Raw genomic sequence first — 20,887 nt, 5'->3', positions numbered from 1 at the left:
AATAAATGCAGGCCTGGATGGGCTCGCCAGTTTATGCTAAAAAATCTGAAAGACAGCCATCTTGCCAACTGACTGGAAGAGACCCATATTTGTTCCCATTTACAAATCAGCGATCCAATAGAAAGTGGAATGGTAAAAAAAAAAAAAAAAATCACTAATATCACATGAAGTAAAATCTTGTTGTTGATTGCCATCGAGTTGAGCGTGACTTATAGCGACCCTATGAACAAAAGACCTGAAGCCTTTCTATAACTATTGTAATTTCTCAAAGTTCATAGAGTTTCCAGAGGCATGTTGTTTAGGAAGTGGATGGCACTCTGGTTCATTGACAGAGAACTTCCAGAAATCCAAGCTGGGTTTAGAAGAGGCCATGGCACCAGGGATATCATTCCTGATGTCAGATGGATCTTGACTGAAAGCAGAGAATACCAGAAGGATATCTATTCGTGTTTTATTGACTATGTGAAGGTTTTTGACTGTGTGGATCATAACAAATGATGGCTAACTTTGAGAAGAATAGGAATCCCAGAATACCTAATTGTGCTCATGTGAAACCTAATACGTAGACCAAGAAAGAAGCTGTTGTCTGGACAGAGCAAGGGAATACTACATGATTTAAAATCAAGAAAGGATGTAGCAGGGCTGTATCCTTTCTCTATTCCTATTCAATCTGTATGCCTAGCAAATCATTGGAGAGACTAGACTTTATGAAGAAGAGTATGGCATCAGGATCAGAGAAAGACTCATCAACAACATGTATTATGCAGATGACTCAACTTTGCTTTCTGAAAGTGAAGAGGATTTAAAACACTTGCTGCAGAAGATCAAGGACAGTAGCGTTCAGTGTGGATTACACTGTAACATCAAGACAAAAATCTTCACCAATGGACCAAAAGGTAGATGTAGAAAAGACTGGAGCTGTCAACTATTTTATCTTGCTTCAATTTACAATTAACACTCCTGGTTCTATTCTAAGTCAAAAGTAGGCCTTATAACATCCCCTGGGCCAAAGAGGAACTAAAGAGGTTTGTTGTTGGTGGTTTCTTTTTGTTGGCTTTGTTTTTTAAAAAAGGTGCCAATGGTCTAAAGTAAACAGATGATTTTTCTCAAAGTAGGAAGGACTGCTGATTAAAACAGGAGAGTTTGTTGCAAACTTGTAAAAATTGCATCTCCCTCTCCTTTCACAAATGTGATTAAAAGGTTATGACACTGCTGTCCCCCATTTAGGTGCAATTTGGGCAGGTCATTTGAGGATGTTCTGGTTAGGGTAGTGGTTGGGCTGTTTCTCTTCTTGTGGTGCAATCTTTGAAACAGAAGAGCAACAACAGAATTCCAGGAGAAGAGGCCTGTGGCCACCGGTTTTTGTTCACATACTCAGTACCTGACAACCCGGATAAGTGCTTTTCCTCATCTTGGCTAACTGAATTTCCATGTCTCTGTGTTGCTACTCATTCTAACTAAATTCCAGATTTTTGAGGTGAGGGGTGGGGTGGGAATGAGAAATGATCTTGAATGGTCCAGGTGATTCCCTGACTCAAGAACTCCGGTGCTTAAAAGAGATCGATATAAAACTCTTAAACTTTAATACTCTGGAGAATTTCAGAAGAAAAACCACAAAGGCGACTCGACTGCATTAAAAAAGAAAAATGTTAAGCTTCAATGTTCAAGGAATTGCTTTTGGCTAGAGAATCTTAACAATGAAGTGCAGCAGTTTGAGCTGAAAGAGACTCTGGATTAGGACGAAAGCTCTCCGGTGTGGGGGTAGGGTTCGTGGATCTCTCCGAGTGACCCTGTCCTGGGTCCTGGGCTTGGAGAGGTCCTGGCCTAGCGGCCTGGCAGCCCCAGGGGCCTTGACCCGAGAGCGCGCGGGGTCGCGAGCAGCGGCGGCGAGGCGGTCGGGCGGCGGCTGCCGCGCCTTCATTAGAGGGCGCTCTGGGGGCGGCTACGCCGCAGTCGCAGCTCCCGCCGCTTCCTTCCCGCCGTCCCTCCTGCCAGCCCAGGAGAACGCGGCCGGGCTCCGGGGACCGAGACTCGGGCGCCGCCGGAGACGGGGCGCGGACAGCGCCGCAGCCGGAGCGGGGCTGAGCCCCTCCGCCGCCTCCTTCCGCCGGCCCTGCCGCCGGCCATGCATTCTTCCGGCTCGCGCAGCCCGGGCCGGGGCCCGGCCAGCCCGAGGTAACCCCCAGCTCAGGAGTGCAGGCCCTGGGGCGGCGGCGGAGCTGGGGCGGGGGGGCGCTGCGGACGAAGAGAGGGTGTCGCGCGGCCCGGGGAGGAGGCGGCGGCGGTGGCCTGAGGGACAAGGGCGCGGTAGGCCCCGGGGAGGAGGCGGGGGCGCAGGGCATCCGCCCGCCTCCGTGGGACCCGCCCCGGTGACAGGTCCGGCCTTTGCCTTTAAGTCCCCGCCGTTCCTCTGTCTGCAGGCAGCCGTGAGGGGAGTAGGGCTCTCGCACGCCAGCTCGTGCCGCCCGGCATCGCCGTGTCCATGACCGCGACCCCTTAGCCGGGGACACCCGCCGCCGCCACCACCGCTGCCACCGCACCCCTCAGAGCCCCCGTTCGCTGGTCCCCGGCCCCGCTCGCCCCAGCGCTCCACCGCTCGCCGCCCGCCGAGGTGAGCTGGGCGCGAGGGCCGCGCCTGCCGCCTCGACCCCCTCCACGTCCACGTAAACCGTTGCGGGGGCCACCCGCTCCCTTAGCGCGGCTCTCGGTTCTCTCCGCCGCCCCGTTCCCCATCCCTTCTCCGGCTGCCCGGGCCTCCGGCCGATCAGAGATCTTCTGTATGTCCCGGGAGCCCCTTACCCTTTCCCTCCTGGCTTGCGCTCCCCTCCCCCTACGCGTGTCCTTCCTCATTTTTACCTTATTACTCCCACTTTCTCCTCTGACTTTTTTTCCCTCTTTTTCTAGTCTCCCCCCACCCCCCGAAAAAGGGAACCCAAACCCTCTTTTTGCAAATGAAAAAATTCAGCTTAACTGTTTTTGTTTTTTTCTTTCTTCTCTCCCTTTCCGCTAATGCAAGAGACCCTGGTTAAGGAATGAATCTCTGTGCAGCAATGGGGGTGGTGAGGCTCCCGGGTTCTCGGTATCTGAGAAAGCTGCAGAGAGGACCATGCTTCAGTCTTGGCTCATGTCCTCAGTCTGGAGACACTGAAGGTGTCTGAAGCCAGGGGGTCTCTTTTTCGTCTTGAAAACTCCACAGAGGCTGGTGCAGTGAGGCAGTGTGCGGGGCTGGGCGCCGATTAGTTAGAATTGTATTATCATTTGCTAAATATATTATGACATAGCCTGTGCCTCTGTGAACAGCTCCCTTGACCTTGTGCGGCTCCTCCTCCCTCGCTCTCTGTCCCCCTCTGGAATTTCCCGGAGAGATCTGCGAGGTATTACACTGGGGAGAGATCGGACCCCCGTTTTCTTTTCTTTTTGTACTGGGGCCAGTTTTCCCCAAATAGGGATTGTTTATGTGAGTGTAATCTGTTTTCCGTATTAAACGATTCTTCCTTTCACTCCAGAAAGACGGGACGGAATCCAGTGTGAGCATGGCTGTGACTTTGGAAGAAGCTCCGAGGCTGGGCTGGATCCTGGTGAAAGCGCTGATGAGATTTGCCTTCATGGTGGCCAACAATGTGTTTGCTCTTCCATCCTATGTCTTCTATGTCATTATACTTCTGCCTCTTCGGGTGCTGGACAGTAAACTCTTCTGGTATATTGAAGGAATCATGTATAAATGGCTTCTAGGAATTGTGGCTTCTTGGGGATGGTATGCTGGATATACAGGTAAGAATGAGAGCATTTTTGTTTAATGCTAATGAAGAGATTTATAATGTTATGCTTAAGTCAGGAGCCATGATTTAATATATAGCGCATTTAAAGATCTTTATGCTCTGATTGAGAAAATAATTATACTGAGTTAGTCTTCACAATCCTAATTAATTAGGAAGCATGATGTTTTCTGAAGTGTCATTTCATGAGAGTACCTTAGTAAGTTTTGCTACTAGATTTTTTCATTTAATATAGTGGTGCACTATGTTAATGACATAAACCAAACCCCTCAAAAAATGGTCTTTTCTGTTATGTATGTTTCTTTTGTTTACTGGAATTTATATTTTACCTTAGGAATCTGTCAGAATATAAATTTCTGCTTTTAAATTGAATTTTGGAAAACATGGCTAGTGCTATTTTGCACTAAGAACTCAGTGTTTATTTTCTGTTTATAAATGTGCACTTTGAGAACTTGTATTTATTCTGAAAATTCTGTATTTAGGAACAGACTCAAAACTGACCCTCCAGGGTGTTTTCAAAGACTATAAATTGCACTAGAGGAGATTGCCCATCTTTCTCCCTCGAGCAGCTGGTGGATTCAAACCCTATGGGTTAGGAGTGCAGCTCTTTACATTAGGTCACCAGCACTCCCTTACTGATTGTTAGGATCATGAGTTTAGGTTCCTAACACTTCGAATCGCCTCACATACCTTGGGAATGTTGGTAGGAGGAACTATTCCTCAGAGAAGATGATGCTGGGAAAGTTGGAGGGTGGGTGAAGGAGAGGAAGATCCCCTCAATTAGGTGGATTGACACACAGTGATTTCTGCAATGGGCAGTAGGTGTCAAGTGTGAGGATGGCATAGAACAGAATAGGGTTCAGATCTTTTGGACACCTAACGACTTCAACACTTCCATTAGGGAGTTCTGGTGGTCAAGTGCTAACAAGCTGCGCTGCAATCCCAAAGGGCATGCAGTTCCAATCCTCCAGCTTCTCCATGGGTGAAAGCTGGCTCTCTCCTCCCATGTCATTAACTGCCTCTGAAAACCTGCTGGAGAGTCAGCTTTAGGTCAGTTCTGATGTGACAATACACAACAAAGACACAACACTTGCCTTAGATGTAGAGACTTTTATCAGAGAATTTTCTAACTGGAGGTTCCTTAGAGATCATGCTGCAGATAACTGGTCAGTAGAGTGTGGAGTTCCTGGCTTGAAAGAGTGAGGAGGTAGGTCTGAATAACAGGGCAGATCTCCATTTAAAATTCTTTTTTCCTCTTTATTGATTTGTATACAGAAAATCATATGCATTTTGTTTCACACATTCCTTCATTCACATTGTGTTTCACATATTTTGTCATTCCCATTGTGTTTTGTAAAATTAATCACTATTGATCTATGCCTACTATTTTCCCACCTTTTCAGGTCTCCAGTGGATTTTTCCCAATTCCTTCTCTGCCACATGTGATTCCCACGCCATCCCTATCCACAGTCCCCCTGCCTATTCATTTCTTTACCCCTTTGAACTTATATTCCCATTTTTACTAGTTATCTTTGGATTTTTAAAATAGTATTTGTCTTTAGGCGACTTAGTTCACTCAGCATAATGCTCTGCAACCTCTCTCATGTTGTTTAGTATTTTTCGAAATCTTTATTCCTGAGTGCTGTGTAGTGCTCCATTGCTGTGTAGTGCTGTGTAGTGTTCCATTGTGTGAATGTACCACAATGTCCATTCATTTGTTGATGGGCATGTGGGCTGTTTGCATTTTCTTGATATTGTGAATAATGTAGCTATGAATATTAGTGTATAGGTCTTTGGGTCTCAGTTCTGTTTTCTTCAGGGTATATTCCTAGAAGTGGAATAGTTGGGTCATACTGAGTGTCTATGTTCAGCTTTTTGAGGAAACGCCAAATTGTCTTCCAGAGTGGTACCATTTTATAATCCCATCAGTAGTGTGTGAGAGTTGCAGTCTTTCCACAAACTCTGTAATATATTACCTGCTGTCCTGTTAAATATTAGGGTGAGATAGAATCTCATTTTAGTTTTGATTTGCATCTATCTTTTTTAATTAAATTTTATTAGTTTTAATGAACATTTACAGGGATTTTGGGTTTTCATTCCTTCATTGCTGCACCATTCTCTCTACCCTCCTCCCCAGTTTGTTCTTCCCCTGCCCTCCGAATGTCTGTTTTAATTGTCCAGTTGCCACAGTGCTTGTCAAAGCCAGTTCTGATTAATCTCCTTTGTCAGTGTGTCCTTTGCCATTCCCTATCACTCCTCCCTGAGAGAGACTTCACCCTGATTCATAAGGAAAAGGGGATGGTGTATTCTCTTAGCTACTTCCTGCTGAAAAGGGACACTGTGGGTTTCAGGGTGAAGATCTTCTCTCACTACTCTAAAGGGTCCCTTTGGCAGTAGGAAACACATAGACTATTATGGAGATTGATTTTGGAATTTAGATGCACTGTTATTAATTGTGCTTAGCCGTACATGTTCATATCCTTGAAGATGTATCATGGAGGTGTTGCAACCTAACTAATTTAACTAACACAAATTTAACTAACAAGTTAAAAGTACATGAGTCAAAAATTATGGAAAAGTAAAAGAGAAGATTCTTTCATTGTTTTACAAACCCTCCCCCAGGTCCCCTCCACCATGTAGCCATCGCTCTAGACTCCTGTCATGACAGAAATACCTAGTCACATATCTCTTTTAAATAGTTTTCTCCCTCCTGTTTCAGTGCAGTATACATTATTGAACCCATCTTACTCAGTCTCTCCCCAACCCCGAGGTTAGTCCCATTCTACAACAGTGGCATCATGCAATATTTGTCCTTTTGTGACTGGGATATTTCATTCAGCATCATGTCCTCCAGAGTCAACCATGTTGAGTAATATTGCATGAGTTCCTTGTTTTTCAATGCAGCATAGTATTCCTTTGTGCGAATATACCACAGCTTCTCTAGCCATTTGTTTGTTGATGGGCACTTAGGTTGTTTCCAACTCCTTGCTATTGTGAACAAAGCTGCAATAAACATGGGTGTGCATATATCTGCTTGGGTGTCAGTTATGGTCTCTTCTGGGTATATTCCCAGTAGTGGTATTGCGGGGTCAAATGGTATCTCTATTTGCAACTTTTTGAGAAAGCACCATACCGCTTTCCACAGGGGTTGCACCAATTTACACTCCCACCAACAGTGAATCAGGGTTCCAGTTTCTCCACAACCTCACCAGCATTTGTTGCTTGCTGTTCTGTTAAATTTTACTATTCTGACTGGGGTGAGATGATATCTCATAGTTCTAATTTGCATCTCTCTTAGAGCTAGGGTTTGAGCATTTCTTCATGTGCTTGTTAGCCATCTGAATGTCGTCTTCGGTGAAGTGCCTGTTCATATCCTGTGCCCATTTTTCTATTGGATTACTTACCTTTATCTTGTTGTGGTGCGATTTGCATCTATCTTATTGGCATTTATTTTGAACATTTCTTCATGTGTCTCTTGGTCATTGAATGTCTTTCTCTGTAAAAGTCTTTCACCCATTTTGTGATGTCTTTTATTGTGTAAACTTTTGTTATGAGATCTTTGAGAGGGCATTGCCAGAAGTTTTCCCAATCAAGTTTTCTTTTCACCCTATTGGAATCCCCCCTAGTTTATTTGCAAAATTTGAATACAAATTAGAACAGTTTCCCTCATCCCTCTTTCTATCAGATTATATACAACCCAGTGATTTTGATGCACACTGGGACTTAATCTTTAGAAGGTTCCATTCATTGTTATTCCTTTCCTAGTTTTGCACCCATTTAAAATTCTTTATCTTCCCCTTACTTGCCCAGGCTCCACCTGCAGATTTTGTCCATACACCTGAGAAAAGGACTGATAGCATACAGCTTTCATAGAGTCTGAGAGACATGATCTGTCAGAGTGCTGGCTCAATTGCTCCAGTTGCCTTTTCTCCTTCCAGCAATGCTGTTTCTTATTCTGCACGAGTTGATGTCCCTGAATATATTCATTACTTTCTTGTCATGTGTCCTGCTAATATCTCAGTGCTCATTGGGGTACAGTAGGTGAGCTTCTAGTCCTTTTTTTAGGACATGGTGTTTGCAGAAGCATTAGTAGAGGGGGGAAAAATCCTAGTTTTTATGGTGCTGAATTCTTACCTGAATTGTACTGTCTTAGAATTACTTTGCTGTTATAGTTTACTTCCCCAGATATCTTCTGTGGCACTAGCAGTTTTATATTTTATACATTATATTTAGATTTACATTTAATATTTTATAATAATTATAGAATTCTTTCTACTTAAATATAATATAATTTTGGAAACATTTGTGAACATGTGTGTAGTATAAGTAGTAACATGATAGGAAGCTGAAAAAAATGAATTTTGCACTGACCTTGACTCTACCGGGAGTTCATTGGTGTTACTTTAGGTCCGAGTAATTCTAGGGCCACAGCATGGCTGCAGTGCACTTTTAAGCTTGTTTTCTTGGGTTATCTTTCCTTTGCTGACTGTGAAATTGTTCAGTTTCTTTTGCCACCTGCTTTAAAGTGGTCTTGGCACTGATCTGCATATTTTAGTGTTTCTGAAGCATCTGCTCATCTTCAGGCTGCTGCGTTTTGACAATTGGACCAGTTTGTCTCATTTAAGTGTATGCCTAATCCTAATCGTCATTGATTGGCTATCTCATCTGATATTTTATAACAGTAGTGAAAAATGTTCTGTATTTCAGATGTTAAAGATACATGTCCAGTAGTAACAAATGCTGCGAACCCTGACCAATAGACCCCGTGTGCAGGTGGAAAGGTAGCTTGTATTGTATAGTATTATACTATGGAGAGAGAAGGGGAATAAAGTCATTGGCGTGCTAGGCAGTGTGGAGGGGGTGCTAGAGTGGGGCCAGTGGGGACAGGACACTGCCTTGTGGTTTCTATCACCATCAGGGCTTCAGGTTGTGGTGGCAACAGACTGTCTCCTGAAGGTGGCCCACCTTTGAGATGAGGAAGGAAGCAGAACCCTGGGATCTATCCTCCAGCTCAGTTTTAATGAGCAGTAGAAATGACCAAGTCATGGTCAGAAGGAGTCAGGAGTCCTGAGAAGGGACACTCAGGTGTTCAGGGCCTATGGGACTCCATATCAGATGACATCCCCTAAATGCTTTCTTGATGCCTTTCCTGGGTAGCCCTGTTGAGGTCAGGGCAAGCAACCTGCACAAAGGTAGATCAGCAAGTGAATGGCCAGTAACAACTACAGTTAAAGGTGAAAGACAGGGGCTGGTTCTGGCTGGATTATTGTTATGGGAACATGAGGGTTGAGGGAGGCAGGGCTTCTCAGCAAGAGTTGGGGGACACTTGGGCAAGGGGCCAGTAGAGGGACTCAGTAGACAGCTTGCACTCTCACTGCAGCACCAGACTGTCAGTGCAGCCACTAAGGGTGTTTTGTTATTGAAGGGGTGATCCAGTACCACCTATGCTGAAAACATGATGATGAGAAGGAAAGAGAGGAAACAAACCCCACGGCTGGAGAGATAAGAGCTTGAAACAATTTGTTTCTGGAAGGCTGGGTAGCCCTTCCCTTCTGGAAGCTGTGGTGGCAGGTGAGGGGTTTAGGTGCAGTGATCAGCATCCATTTTTGCATAATGCCAGTTTTCGTATAATGACTTGGTCTTTGAAACCTAACCACAAACCATGTCTGTAAGTGTATTTATTGTTATTGTTATGTGCCCTCTTGTGACCCTATGTACAACAGCCCTAAACCCTGCTTTATCCCTTGCCAATCTTATTGTCTCCCACACGCCCATCCTCATTACCCAGTGACTGAATCAATCTATCTCGAGGGTCTTCCTCTCCTGCAATGTCCCTGCACCCTCCTAAGCATGATAATCCTTCTCCAAGGACTGACCCCACCTTGCAACATGTCCAGAGTATGTCAGAGCTTCAGAATCCTTGCCTTTAAGGAGCAGCCTGGCTTCACCCTCTCCAGGAAAAACTTGTTTGTTCTTCTAGCAGTCCATGGTATGTTCAGTACTCTTCTCCAGCACCACAGCTCAAAGGCATCAATTCTCCTTCTGTCGTCACTAGTCATTGTCCAGCTTTCTGATTCATAGCAAGTAATGGCAAAGATCATGGCCTGTATCAAGCACACTTTAGTCTCCAGACTGACATTGTTGCTCCTCAGTACCTTGGAGAGGTCTCTGACCCCAGACTTTTCCGATGCAGTTTGTCTTTTAATTTCCTGGCTGCTGGTACCAAGAGTGATTTTAGAGCCAAGCAAACGGAAGCAGTCCACAATCTCAATCTCTTCATCTATCATGATGCTGCCAATCCGCCCCTTGGTGAGAATCTTTATTTTCTTGATGTTGAGCTTCAATCCATATTGAAGGTTGCAGTCCTTGACCTTCTGCAGCAAGCGCTTCAGGTCCTCTTCAGTTTCAGCAAGCAGGGTTGTGTCATCTGCATAATGCAGACTGTTGAGTGTAAAACATTTTTTGGGGGGCGTGGTTAGACTTTTAAAAATGGGCGTGCTTTAAATGATTTTCCCTTAGGTAGACTACCTAATTCTAGAGTGTGTGGTCATGGTATGCTCACAACAGAACATAGTCACAGAGTCCAAACAAAAGTAGGAAGGGATTGTTTGAAAGCTATAGCTAGCTAGATTTAAAGCAAAGCCAGTTGAGTACATTTACCAATAAAGTATCTGGGGTTTATCCTTTTATGGATTACATGTTTCATTTATTCCCTTTGTGTTGGGAAGAGTAAGGACCAGTTTTATTTTCGTTTTTCCCTTTCTCTGAAACTGTGAAGTTTCACAGATGGAAAATTAGTATTAGGTTCATGTTTTAGAATGATAATTGCCGAAGTTTTGCTGAAAACCCTCTTCTGACCCTATTGGCTTTAGATATTAATTATTAAGCGGAATTTTAAGTATTAGTATGTTGTGCCACTGACATTCATTCAAAAACATTAATTACTCAGTTTTGCTGTTGAAGAATTAAATTGATTTTGTAATTTGTACTGCTTCATGGGAGAGTCACTAGCCAGATATAGCCATTTACATTTTTAATTAAGATGAAATAAAAGAAAAAAAAATTCAGTTCTTTATTTGCATCAGCCACATTTCAAGTTCTCAGTGGCAGCATATAGCAAGTGGCTATTGTACTAGACAACTGAGATAACATTTTCATCATAGTAAACCTCTGTTGGAAATTATTTATTGGACAGAGCCAATAAATGCTAAGAATGGCTTTTTCCAGTCCTGAGAAGACAGGATAATGGGCATGGGCATGGTCCAATGGTGATTAATTATATAAAACATAATACATGTGGATGATTGTATGAAACACAGTGTGAATGAAGAATATTATGAAACACAGTGTTATGAACAATAAAAACCATATTACAGCCTAGAAAACACTCAGGGGCAGTTCTACTCTATGACATGGGTTAGTGTGAGTAGAAAATGGATTCAGTGGCATTTAGTAACATGTCTTCATAAAGATGGAGATTTTTTTTTGGTCTTAAAAAAAGAATGGCTTTTTCCTTTTGCTTAGAAAAAAACCCCTATTTATCTTTGTACAAAGGACTTAACGTCTCTAGTCACAAGCAGTTTATTTTTGAGGATATAGTCATTCCATAAAGTTCCATAAATTTGTCTCTAAATTGGAGGGAAACTTTGCAAGTGGGTTTTTTTAAATATTAAAAATACTCAAGGAACCCCAACTCACAATTGCTTTCTGGATGGGAAATGGTGATGCTATTGAGCCTACTAACTTGGTTAAATAGTCTCTTACTTTCTTTTAAAAAACTCGGAGTAAAAGTTTACCAAACAAATTCTTTCAGCTGTTCCTACACATCCTATTTGGTGGCATTGGTTGCACCTTCCCCTCTGTAATGGCATTCTTCTTAGTTCCAGCCTTGCTTCCTGTCTCTGCCTGCCTTCTGAGATTCATCCTTAGACAAATGCTGCCCTTTTGTTCTTGTATGTTGATTGTTGGACATTCTTGTACTTGATTTCATTCTGAAAGCTGGAACAGTGCCTGTGAACACAGATGAAAAGGAATTTCCTACCTGTTGCTAACTTTATGTCTTGTCTGGGAAGTATTTCTTCAGAGACATTGGGAGTTGTTCAACCCCAGCTTATTAGGTCGTGAAGATTGTTTGCTATCACATTGTGGAAAGTGCAATATAAACATCTGTTGAGGAATAGTGTTATGCTTCCTTTGCCCTAATGTTTCAAGGGCAAATCAAAAGATAGTATCTGAACTGAATACGTTATTTCCATCTTGGGATAAATTAACCTCCACCCTCAAATAAGGTGGAAATGTGCAAAGTTCAGAGAAGTTTTTTGAGAAGGTAAAACTGTATTGTTTTCATTCATTTATTTTGATAAAGCCATTGTTTTCCATTCAAACACATTTCATTAAAATCTCTTTACACAGAATTTGTTGTTATGGCTCTAGTGACCTTATGTACAACAGCCCTAAACCCTGCTCTATTCTGTGCCAATCTTATTGTTTCTGACACACCTACTCTTATTGTTGTGTTGTTATGTGTGTCCTTGACCTTCCTGTGCTAATATCCTTGTCTCTGACATACCTACTCCCATTACCCCAGTCACTGAATCAATTAATCTCATAGAGGGTCTTCTCTCCTCTGCTGTCCCTCAACTCTCCCAAGCATGACATCCTCCAAGGATGTCCTCCAAGGACTGATCCCTCCTTGCAACATGTCCAAAGTCTGTCAGACAGGCTCCAGAATCCTTGCCTCCAAGGAACAGCCTGGCTTCACCTTCTCCAGGATAAACCTGTTTGTTCTCTAAGCAGTCCGTGATAATCAGTATTCTTCTTCAATACCACACAGCTCAAAGGCATCAGTTCTCCTTTCCTCCCTAGTCATCGTCCAGCTTTCTGATGTATAACAACTGATTACAAAGACCATGGCCTGTATCAGGCACTCCATAGTCTCCAGACTGACATCATTGCTCTTCAGTACTTTAGAGAGGTCTCTAACCGTAGACTTTTCCATCGCAATACGTCTTTTAATTTCCTAGCAGCTGGTGCCAAGAGTGATTCTGGAGCCATCAGCTTAAAAATACTCATGTTCTTGCGATGGTGAATGATGCTGCTATAAACATTGGTGTACCAGTCTCCATTTGTGCCTCAGTTCTCATTCTCTTGGGGTATATTCCAAGCAGTAGAATAGCTGGGTTATATGGAATTTCTATGTTCAGCTTTTTTAGTAGGTGCCAAACTGCCTTCCAGAATGGTGGTACCATTTTATAATCCCACAAAGAATGTATGAGTGAGTTCCTATCTTGCCACATCCTCTCCGACATTTATTACTTGCTGTTCTGTTAAACTTCGCCACAGATTTTTATTTGCATCTCTCTTATTGCCAGTGATTTTGAGTATTTCTTTCTGTGTCTGTTAGCCGTCTGAATATCGCTCTCTGGGAAAGGTTTTTCCATGTCTTTTGCTCATTTTGTAATTGTGTTATCAGTCTTTTTTTCTTTCGGAAGTCCTGTAGGATTCTGTAAACTTTTGATAGAAGACCCTTGTCTGAGATGGTGTTGCCTAGTGTTTTTTCCTCAGTCAGTAGGTTTTCTTTTCACTCTGTTGGACAAGATTTTTGATGCACACAGGAATTTAATCTTTAGAAGGTCTTTTTCATCAATTTAATCCTTTCCAGATTGTGCATTTATGGCTGTATTTGACATTCTCTTTATACTATAGATGGTCTAAATTGGATCCCAGTTTGTCTCTTATGAACTTTATGGTTTTGGGTTTTACTCCCAGGTCTCTGATCCACTTTGAGTTGATTTTTGTATATGGTGTGAGATGTGGATTCTGTTTCAGCTTTCTGTAGTTAGCAGTCCAGTTTTGTCACCACCCTTTGTTGAAGAGGTTGTCATTTCCCCATTTGATATGTTTTATTTCTTGTCAAATATTAGTTGACCATAGAAACCTGGGTCTTTCTGGGTTCTTAATTCTGTTCTACGTCTTTGTGCCTGTCACTGTACCCAGACTAGCTGATTTGTTACTACTGCTAAGAAAGTAAGTTTTGAGGTCAGGGAGTGCTATGCCTCCCACTTCATTTTTGTTTTTTAGAAGTGCTTTGCTTATTGGGGTCTCCTTCCTTTCCAAATAAACTTGACAGTTTCCCTTTCAATCTCTTTGAAAAAATGAATTTGTTATCTGTATTGGGATTGCATTGAACATGTAGATTGCTTTTGGTAGAATTATCATTTTCACAGTACTGAATCTTCTTATCCATGAACAGGGCTCATTTTTCCTTTCTTTAGGTATTTTATTGTGTCTTGCAGAAATGTTCTGTAGTTTTCTTTGTATAGGTCTTTTGTATCTCTAGTTAGGTTCACTCCCAGGTATCTCACTTTGTGGTATGCAGAACAGATCATTCAGGAAGCAGGGCTTTATGAGGAGGAGTGTGGCGTCAAGATTGGAGGAAGACTCATTAATAACCTAAGATATGCAGATGACACAACCTAGCTTGTTGCAACTGAAGATCTGAAACACTTGCTACAAAAGGTCAAGGGTTCAATATGGATTGAAGCTCAACATCAAGAGGACAAAGATTCTCACCACTGGTCAGTATCATAAAAGATGGAGAAGAGATTGAGGTTGTTAGCAATTACAGCTTTCTCAGATCTACAATCAACACTCTTAACACCTGCAGTCAGGAAATCAAAAGACAAATTGCACTGGGAAAATCTGTCATGGACCTCTCCAGAGTGCTGAAGAGGAGCGAAGTCAGTCTGGAGACAAAGGTGTGCCTAATCCAGGCCATGGTCTTCTCAGTTATTTGTTATGCTTCAGAGAGTTGGACAGTGACTTAAGGATGACAGAATAGATAGCCCTAAAGAAACCAGAACTGACACCCAAGCCGATATATGCACACCCATGTTTATTGCTGCTTTGTTCACAATAGCAAAGAGTTGGAAACAACCCAAGTGCCCATCACCAAATGAATGGCTAGAGAAGCTGTGGTATATTCACACAATGGAATACTGTGCAGCACTGCAAAATAAAGGACTTATGAAATATTATACAAAATGAGTGACCATGGAGTACATTATGCTGAGTGAAATATCTCAGTCACAAAAGGACAGATACTGCATAATACTACTGTTATAAAACAGGACTGACATGGGGGTTGGGGAGAAACTTAAGAAAAGAAGGGATAAATAATGTACATGACATTGAAACAGACAAGGGAGAACTGTATAAAAGGAATATATGATTCGGTATTATTGGCATTAAAAAAATAGAATAGAGTTGTGGTGCTGGAGAAGAGTCTTGAACATACCATGGACTGCTAAGAAAACCAATTGATCTGCTTTGGAGAGGGTAAGACCAAGTCTCTCCTTGGAGGCTAGGATTTCGAAGCTCTGCCTCACTTTGGGCACGTGGCCAGGAGAGATTGATCCTTGGAGAAGGACGTTAGAAGGGTGGACAGACAGCGCAGAAGAGGAAGACCCCGGATGAGGTGGATTGATATAGTGGCTGGGGCAGTGGGGTTTGGTATGTCGGAATTAGTGAGACTGACACAAGACGGGGAAGGGTGCAGAGCTACTATACATAGGGTCGCTATATGTTGTAGGCACATAACAACAGTAACGTATTATGACAGGTTTAGAAGCAGGAGTGGCAACCACTTCCTAAATAACATGCCTCCAGAAACTATGAACTTTGATAAATGTTGATAGTTGTAGAAGAGCTTCAGGCCTTTTGTTCATAGAGTTGCTATGAGTCTTGCTCAGGCAATCAGTAACAACAGCAGTATGAATAGTGAATAGTGAATTCTCTGAATTCTTTTTGTTACTGTAGAGGAATCCACTGATTTTTGTATATTGATCTTGTGTCATGTCACTCTACAAAACTGGTCTACTAGCTCTAACAATTTTTTTGTTGAGTTCTTGCGGTTTGAATTGAGAAATTAGGGTACATTCACATGATGGAATGCTATGCAGCATGCAGGAGCAATGATTTTGTCAATTACTACCTAACTTGGAAGGGACAAGAGAACATTATGCTAAGTGAACTCAGTCCCATAAGGACAAATATTACTGTAAAACAAGTATGAGGATCCAAGGGGGGTGGGGAGGGGAGAGTGGCAGCAGAAGGCTGAGGGTGGGCCGGGAGGGGGGCATTAATCATAGTGTTGCACAATTTGATGGATGGAGAGGGTGTAGTGGTGATTGGAAGGGTAAAGATCTGGCATAAAAAGCAATATATATGAACTTTATAAATAAACCAGTATAAAATAAAATAAAATAAGAATATTCCTTGTAAGTGGAAGCTTTGTATGCTAGAAGGGTCTCCTTGGAAAGGTCCCAAGACGAGAGGACACTTGCCATCAACTTCTTTTGTTTAGCAAACCCACTATTCCTTACATTAGATATTTGCTTGAGTAGCTTTAGGAAAAGCTGATGGCAGGTTTAACTTCCTCCTACGACATCATAGGAAAGGGTCAGAGAAAGGTAAGAAGACCCTTAACAAAGTGAATTGACACAGTGATTTTAACAATGGGCTGGAGCATGTTGGAGATCATGAGGGTGATGCAGAAGAGGTCGAGTCAGGTCTGTTGTTTATAGGGTCTGAGTCATAGTGGACTTGATGGCACATAACAACATAACTGCCATGGCTGGACCATAATCAATGGTTTGTTGTTTGTTTTTTACTTGATAGTCTTTTTGGGTGGTATACAAATTGAGTGGAAGAAAAAGGTTATTAGAAAATTCTGGAGAAAATGTTAATGTATTTATTCAAGTTTGTTTATTTGAGTTATAAAGTTAGTGAACTGTGTTAAGACATTTTAAAAAAGTAATAAAGATTTTGGAATAAACTAGAAGAGCTCAGAATTGTATTAGTGTTCTGGGTAGTGCTGCAGACTATTTTTCACTGAGCACTGTCAGTGCCATTTTAAAGACATTGTCTAATGGGAAGAGCTCGCTGGAATCTAGCTTTAGCATTTCTACTCACTAAGGGAAGTGAGATCCTTACCTGTTCAGTGTGTACCAAGACTCAAACTGTTTACAGGGATGTGCTCTTCTCTTTAACCTTCCTTGTTGTCATGTGTAGTTGATGGAACTGACCCACCTGTGGGTTTTCAATGGTTATAAGTTACATGGGAGGAGATTGCTTTTCTTTCTCCCTCAGCAGCTTGTAGATGTAAACTGTATGCCTTTGGGCTGGCAGTGCATCTCTTGGGCCACCAGAGCACAGCTTATTGTCTGACTCTTATAGAGATTGCCTGATACGTATCTAAGTGTTGCTTGGTATCTCTTCTTTCCTGGTCCCAGCTCTGTCTTAACTTTCCTAAAGAGTCTGATAGCAAGCCAGTTGCATTCTGCACCATATTAACTCTGAACCAGATTGTGTGTCTCATGTATGTATATATTTTCTACAACATTTTTTTGTTTCAATAACTTCTATTTTACTATTTACCCATCATTTTGTATAGGGAACTTGCTTAGTGGTAAGGGGCTATCTGCTATCTGCTCTGTGGGAGAAAGATAGCCAGTCTCCTCCCATGCAGTTAACTGCCTTTGAAGACCCACAGAACAATTTTATTTATTTAATGCATTTTTATTACCTTCTGGAGATAATGAGTTGCTTAAGGCATAATTGTTGATTAAGCAGATCTCAGCAGCCTTTTCCTGGAGGTCAGCGAGGACATGATAATGGCATAATGCTGTCATAGAGATATTGCCTGAGATAAGAGGGGAAGGACTCCTCATCAGTGGTAGATAGGAACCTGGAGGAAATAAGGAGCTTAAAGAATGAGAAACAAAGCCACTTGTTGTTTTTTTTTTTAATTTATTTTATTATTTTTGTGTGAGTGTACAGTCAGATCAGATCTGACTGGTACAGGAGGAGATTGTCCCTCCTTCCCCGGCAGAGCATCTGGTGGATTCGAACCGTGCGCCTCTGGGATTGTAGTTGCAGCTCCTTACCACTAGGCCACCAGAGCTCCCCCAAAGCCACTTGTGACTCCGACCCTGTGAATGTTCCAGAACTGAGTCCCAATGGGTTTTCTTGGCTCTAATCTGTATGGTATCTAGCTCTAACATGGATAATATATTGGTAATTTTATATTTGAAAGTCTTGAGCAATGTTAACTTGGAATTTTTATCTTTGTAGTAGTATTAGCTAACTTTTTTAAAAAATCAAACTCTGTTTTAATTCCTTTCAACCTCAGAGTTTCCTACAAGCTGTTGCTATTAGGTGTCACTGTGTTTCTGATTCACAGTGATCCTGTGTGTACAGCAGGGTCCTGAGCCACCCTTAAAATTGTTGCTGGTCCTTGAGCTCACTCTTGGCAGCCATTGAGCCATTCAGTGAAAAAGAATCTTGCTCTTTTTCACTGATCCTCTTCTTTGCCAAGCGTACTGTCTTAGGTCTTCTTCAGGGCGTGTTTTCTCCCAATGACATGTCTAAAGGATATGAAATGAAGTCTCACTATTTTTCTTCTAATGAGCATTCTGGCTGAGCTTCTTCCAAAAAAGTTTTTGTACGTCTAGCAGTCCATTCAGCAGTCATCACCAACAACACCACGATTCAGACGCATCAATATTTCATTCTGCTTTTTCATGCAATTCAGGTAACTCAAAATATCATGGCTTGGATCAGATGCTGCTTGGTCCTCAAGATGAAATTTTGCTCTGAAACACTAAAGTGGTGCTTCGCAGCAGATTTGCCAACTGCAATGTGCTTTTTGATTGGTACTATATTACTATGCTCTTTTGCTTTTGTGTATTGATGTTAAAATTTAAGTACAGACATTTTGCATATATTTCCTCATCCTTAGAACATAAAAAAAGAAAAAAACCTGGGTTTCAGTATTATAATATAAATAAATATAAATATTAAAAAGGCACACAATGTATCAGGAATTCAAAGGATTCTAGCTACATTATGTTGGATATCCCTTTATAGGCCTTTTGTATTTATGAATTTGTTTTTAAATCTTTTATACTCTTTTCCTATATTTTTATTTCCATCTTTAATGTCTCTTACTATGTTTTTTGCAATGGCTTTTCTCATTAGCTCCTTTGAGATTTTTCTTTTTTTTATAGAGGTTTTCATTATTTTTTCAGTTTTGAGTTCTGCCAGCTCATTTCTCTTATTCCTGTAATTTTCATATGTATTGGAGTTCTTGGATTTCTACATTGGGTTTTCTTCCTAGTGGTAGTGACTTCATTAACTTCACAACTTCTCTTAAATTCATCAATTCAACTCACTGCTATCAAATCAGAATGAACAGCTGATCTCCTAGCAGCTTTCTGGGGCTGTAAATCACATAGAAAGAACTTGCTCCTCTTTCCCTCCCAGAACGTGCTAGTAGAATAGAAGCGCTGGCAAGGAGTGACCTTTGGGTTAGCAAGGGAGCAAGCACCCTACGGAGTATACCACCAAGTTCATATGTGTGTATAAAATTTTTCCTCCATTGGTTCTCAAATAATTTTGATTCTTAATTTGTGTATCAGTGGAATATGGTTAAGATATAGTTAACTTTCTTTCCCATTTGACTACAGTAAGAAAGCATCACCAAAATGAATGGAAGATGTTGTAATCAGTAAGAAATCTAAGTTAATAATACTACATTTTTAGATTCTGTTCTGTGGACCTTGAAAACTTCAAGGATCACCTGTAGTTTGTTCACTATTTAGGTTTTGTTTCAAAAGTTTCTTCTTAGAATTTAGTGGTTATTTTCAGTAGCTTATGAGTTTTAGGTTGGTCTTAGCCCTGTTTAAGAGTTTTTAAAAATTGTATCTCTGGCCTAGAGGTAAAAAACTTCACCACAATCCTGAAGGCACATGGTTCTGATTGGCAATCTCCTCCCATGAGATTAACTGCCTCTGAAAATCCATATGAGGGAGGGCAAGGAGAGCAGGAAATGAGTGGATAGTTAATGAACACTGTATTGTAATAGGCGAAGGGAAGGTCATTCTGAAATGAATGGCCAGTGGACATTGTGTGTAGTGCAGTTAACAATCTGGAACAGAACATACATAACTGAATGCTTGAGGGGAAGACTAGGGAAAGGTTTGCTCACAGAAACAGTTGTGCAGGCCTGAGGGCATGAGAGGGGTAGGAGAGTGAGAAAAATTAGTAGGTGGGTAGGTAGAGTGAAAGGAAAGGGAGAGCGTTGGTATTTTATAAGACATACATAATGGCAGTGTATAGTTATGATTAATGTTATAAAACAAAATGTGTGTGCGTGAGGAGATGAAAACCAATAAAATAAAGAATAAATTTGATGCACTGTTGGATGACATCTAGAGCATTCACAAAGAAAGCGAGATCATTCGAAAGACAGGAGGAGAGAAAAGAAAAGGTAGGAAAGAAAGAAAAGCCCAAAATGGTTGTGAGGAGACTCTGAAACGTGCACTTTTAAAAATGAAAATTGCTAGTATCTCAAAATTAGAGATTTCACAAAAATGTGGGAAAAAAATCAACATTCTTAATTATTTTTGAGAAGTGACGAGTCTAGCAATACTAGGCCTTTGTTTTGACCTGACAGCAGTTTGCTGGAGCTGAGTAATAACTGCCTTCTTGTATGTTCCATTTGACTGATTCTTTCTTGTCTGTCTTTTGGGCCTGCTTTACTCATGAACGTTTGTCTTAATCTTATTTTCTTCTGAATGATGTTCCTTTTTAAAATATTTGAGTTGCAATTACTCGTTACTTTGCTGATGAATTTAAACTCTTTAACCCGTTGCAGTTGAGTCAATTCTGACTCATAGTAATCCCACAGGACAATAGAATTAACCCACAAGGTTTTCAAGGCTATAATTTTCACAGAAGCAGACTGCCTCATTTTTCTCTAGTGGATTCAAAGAACAGACTCTGGTTAGCAGCTGAGTTCATAACCACTGTGCCATTAGGGCTATTTTAAATTTTAGACCTTATAAACTAATGAACTCTACCTTTAAGAATAGAAAGATTGTTAGGGACCTCAGTTGCTGACTTGATGAACAGAGACATATGATGCAAACTGAACATTGAAGTACTGTTAGTAAGAACTGTAGTCACAAGGCTGTTCAAGTTTCATGTATCAGATTACTAAATTTGAAATGTTTCCTGCTGTGTATGTACTTATTGGCTAGTTTGAATAT

General features: G+C 41.5%; 1 protein-coding gene across 1 annotated transcript in view; it reads left to right on the top strand.

Annotated features, from left to right (window-relative positions):
• The first annotated feature begins 2,163 nt into the window (after positions 1 to 2,163).
• Positions 2,164 to 20,887, top strand: part of LPGAT1 (lysophosphatidylglycerol acyltransferase 1) — an 80,283-nt gene continuing 61,559 nt past the window's right edge. The window contains exons 1-2 of the mRNA XM_006887962.1: positions 2,164 to 2,175; positions 3,507 to 3,771. Coding sequence (XP_006888024.1) covers positions 3,534 to 3,771 — 238 coding nt within the window. The 5' untranslated portion in view covers positions 2,164 to 2,175; positions 3,507 to 3,533. The remainder of the gene's footprint in view (positions 2,176 to 3,506; positions 3,772 to 20,887) is intronic.

The sequence above is a fragment of the Elephantulus edwardii genome, unplaced genomic scaffold (genome assembly GCF_000299155.1).
Source record: "Elephantulus edwardii isolate Elephantulus edwardi_28Jun2011 unplaced genomic scaffold, EleEdw1.0 scaffold00063, whole genome shotgun sequence".
NCBI classification, from domain to species: domain Eukaryota; kingdom Metazoa; phylum Chordata; class Mammalia; order Macroscelidea; family Macroscelididae; genus Elephantulus; species Elephantulus edwardii.
Note: the sequence above shows the minus strand (reverse complement) of the source record. Positions and strands in the feature narration are given on the sequence as shown.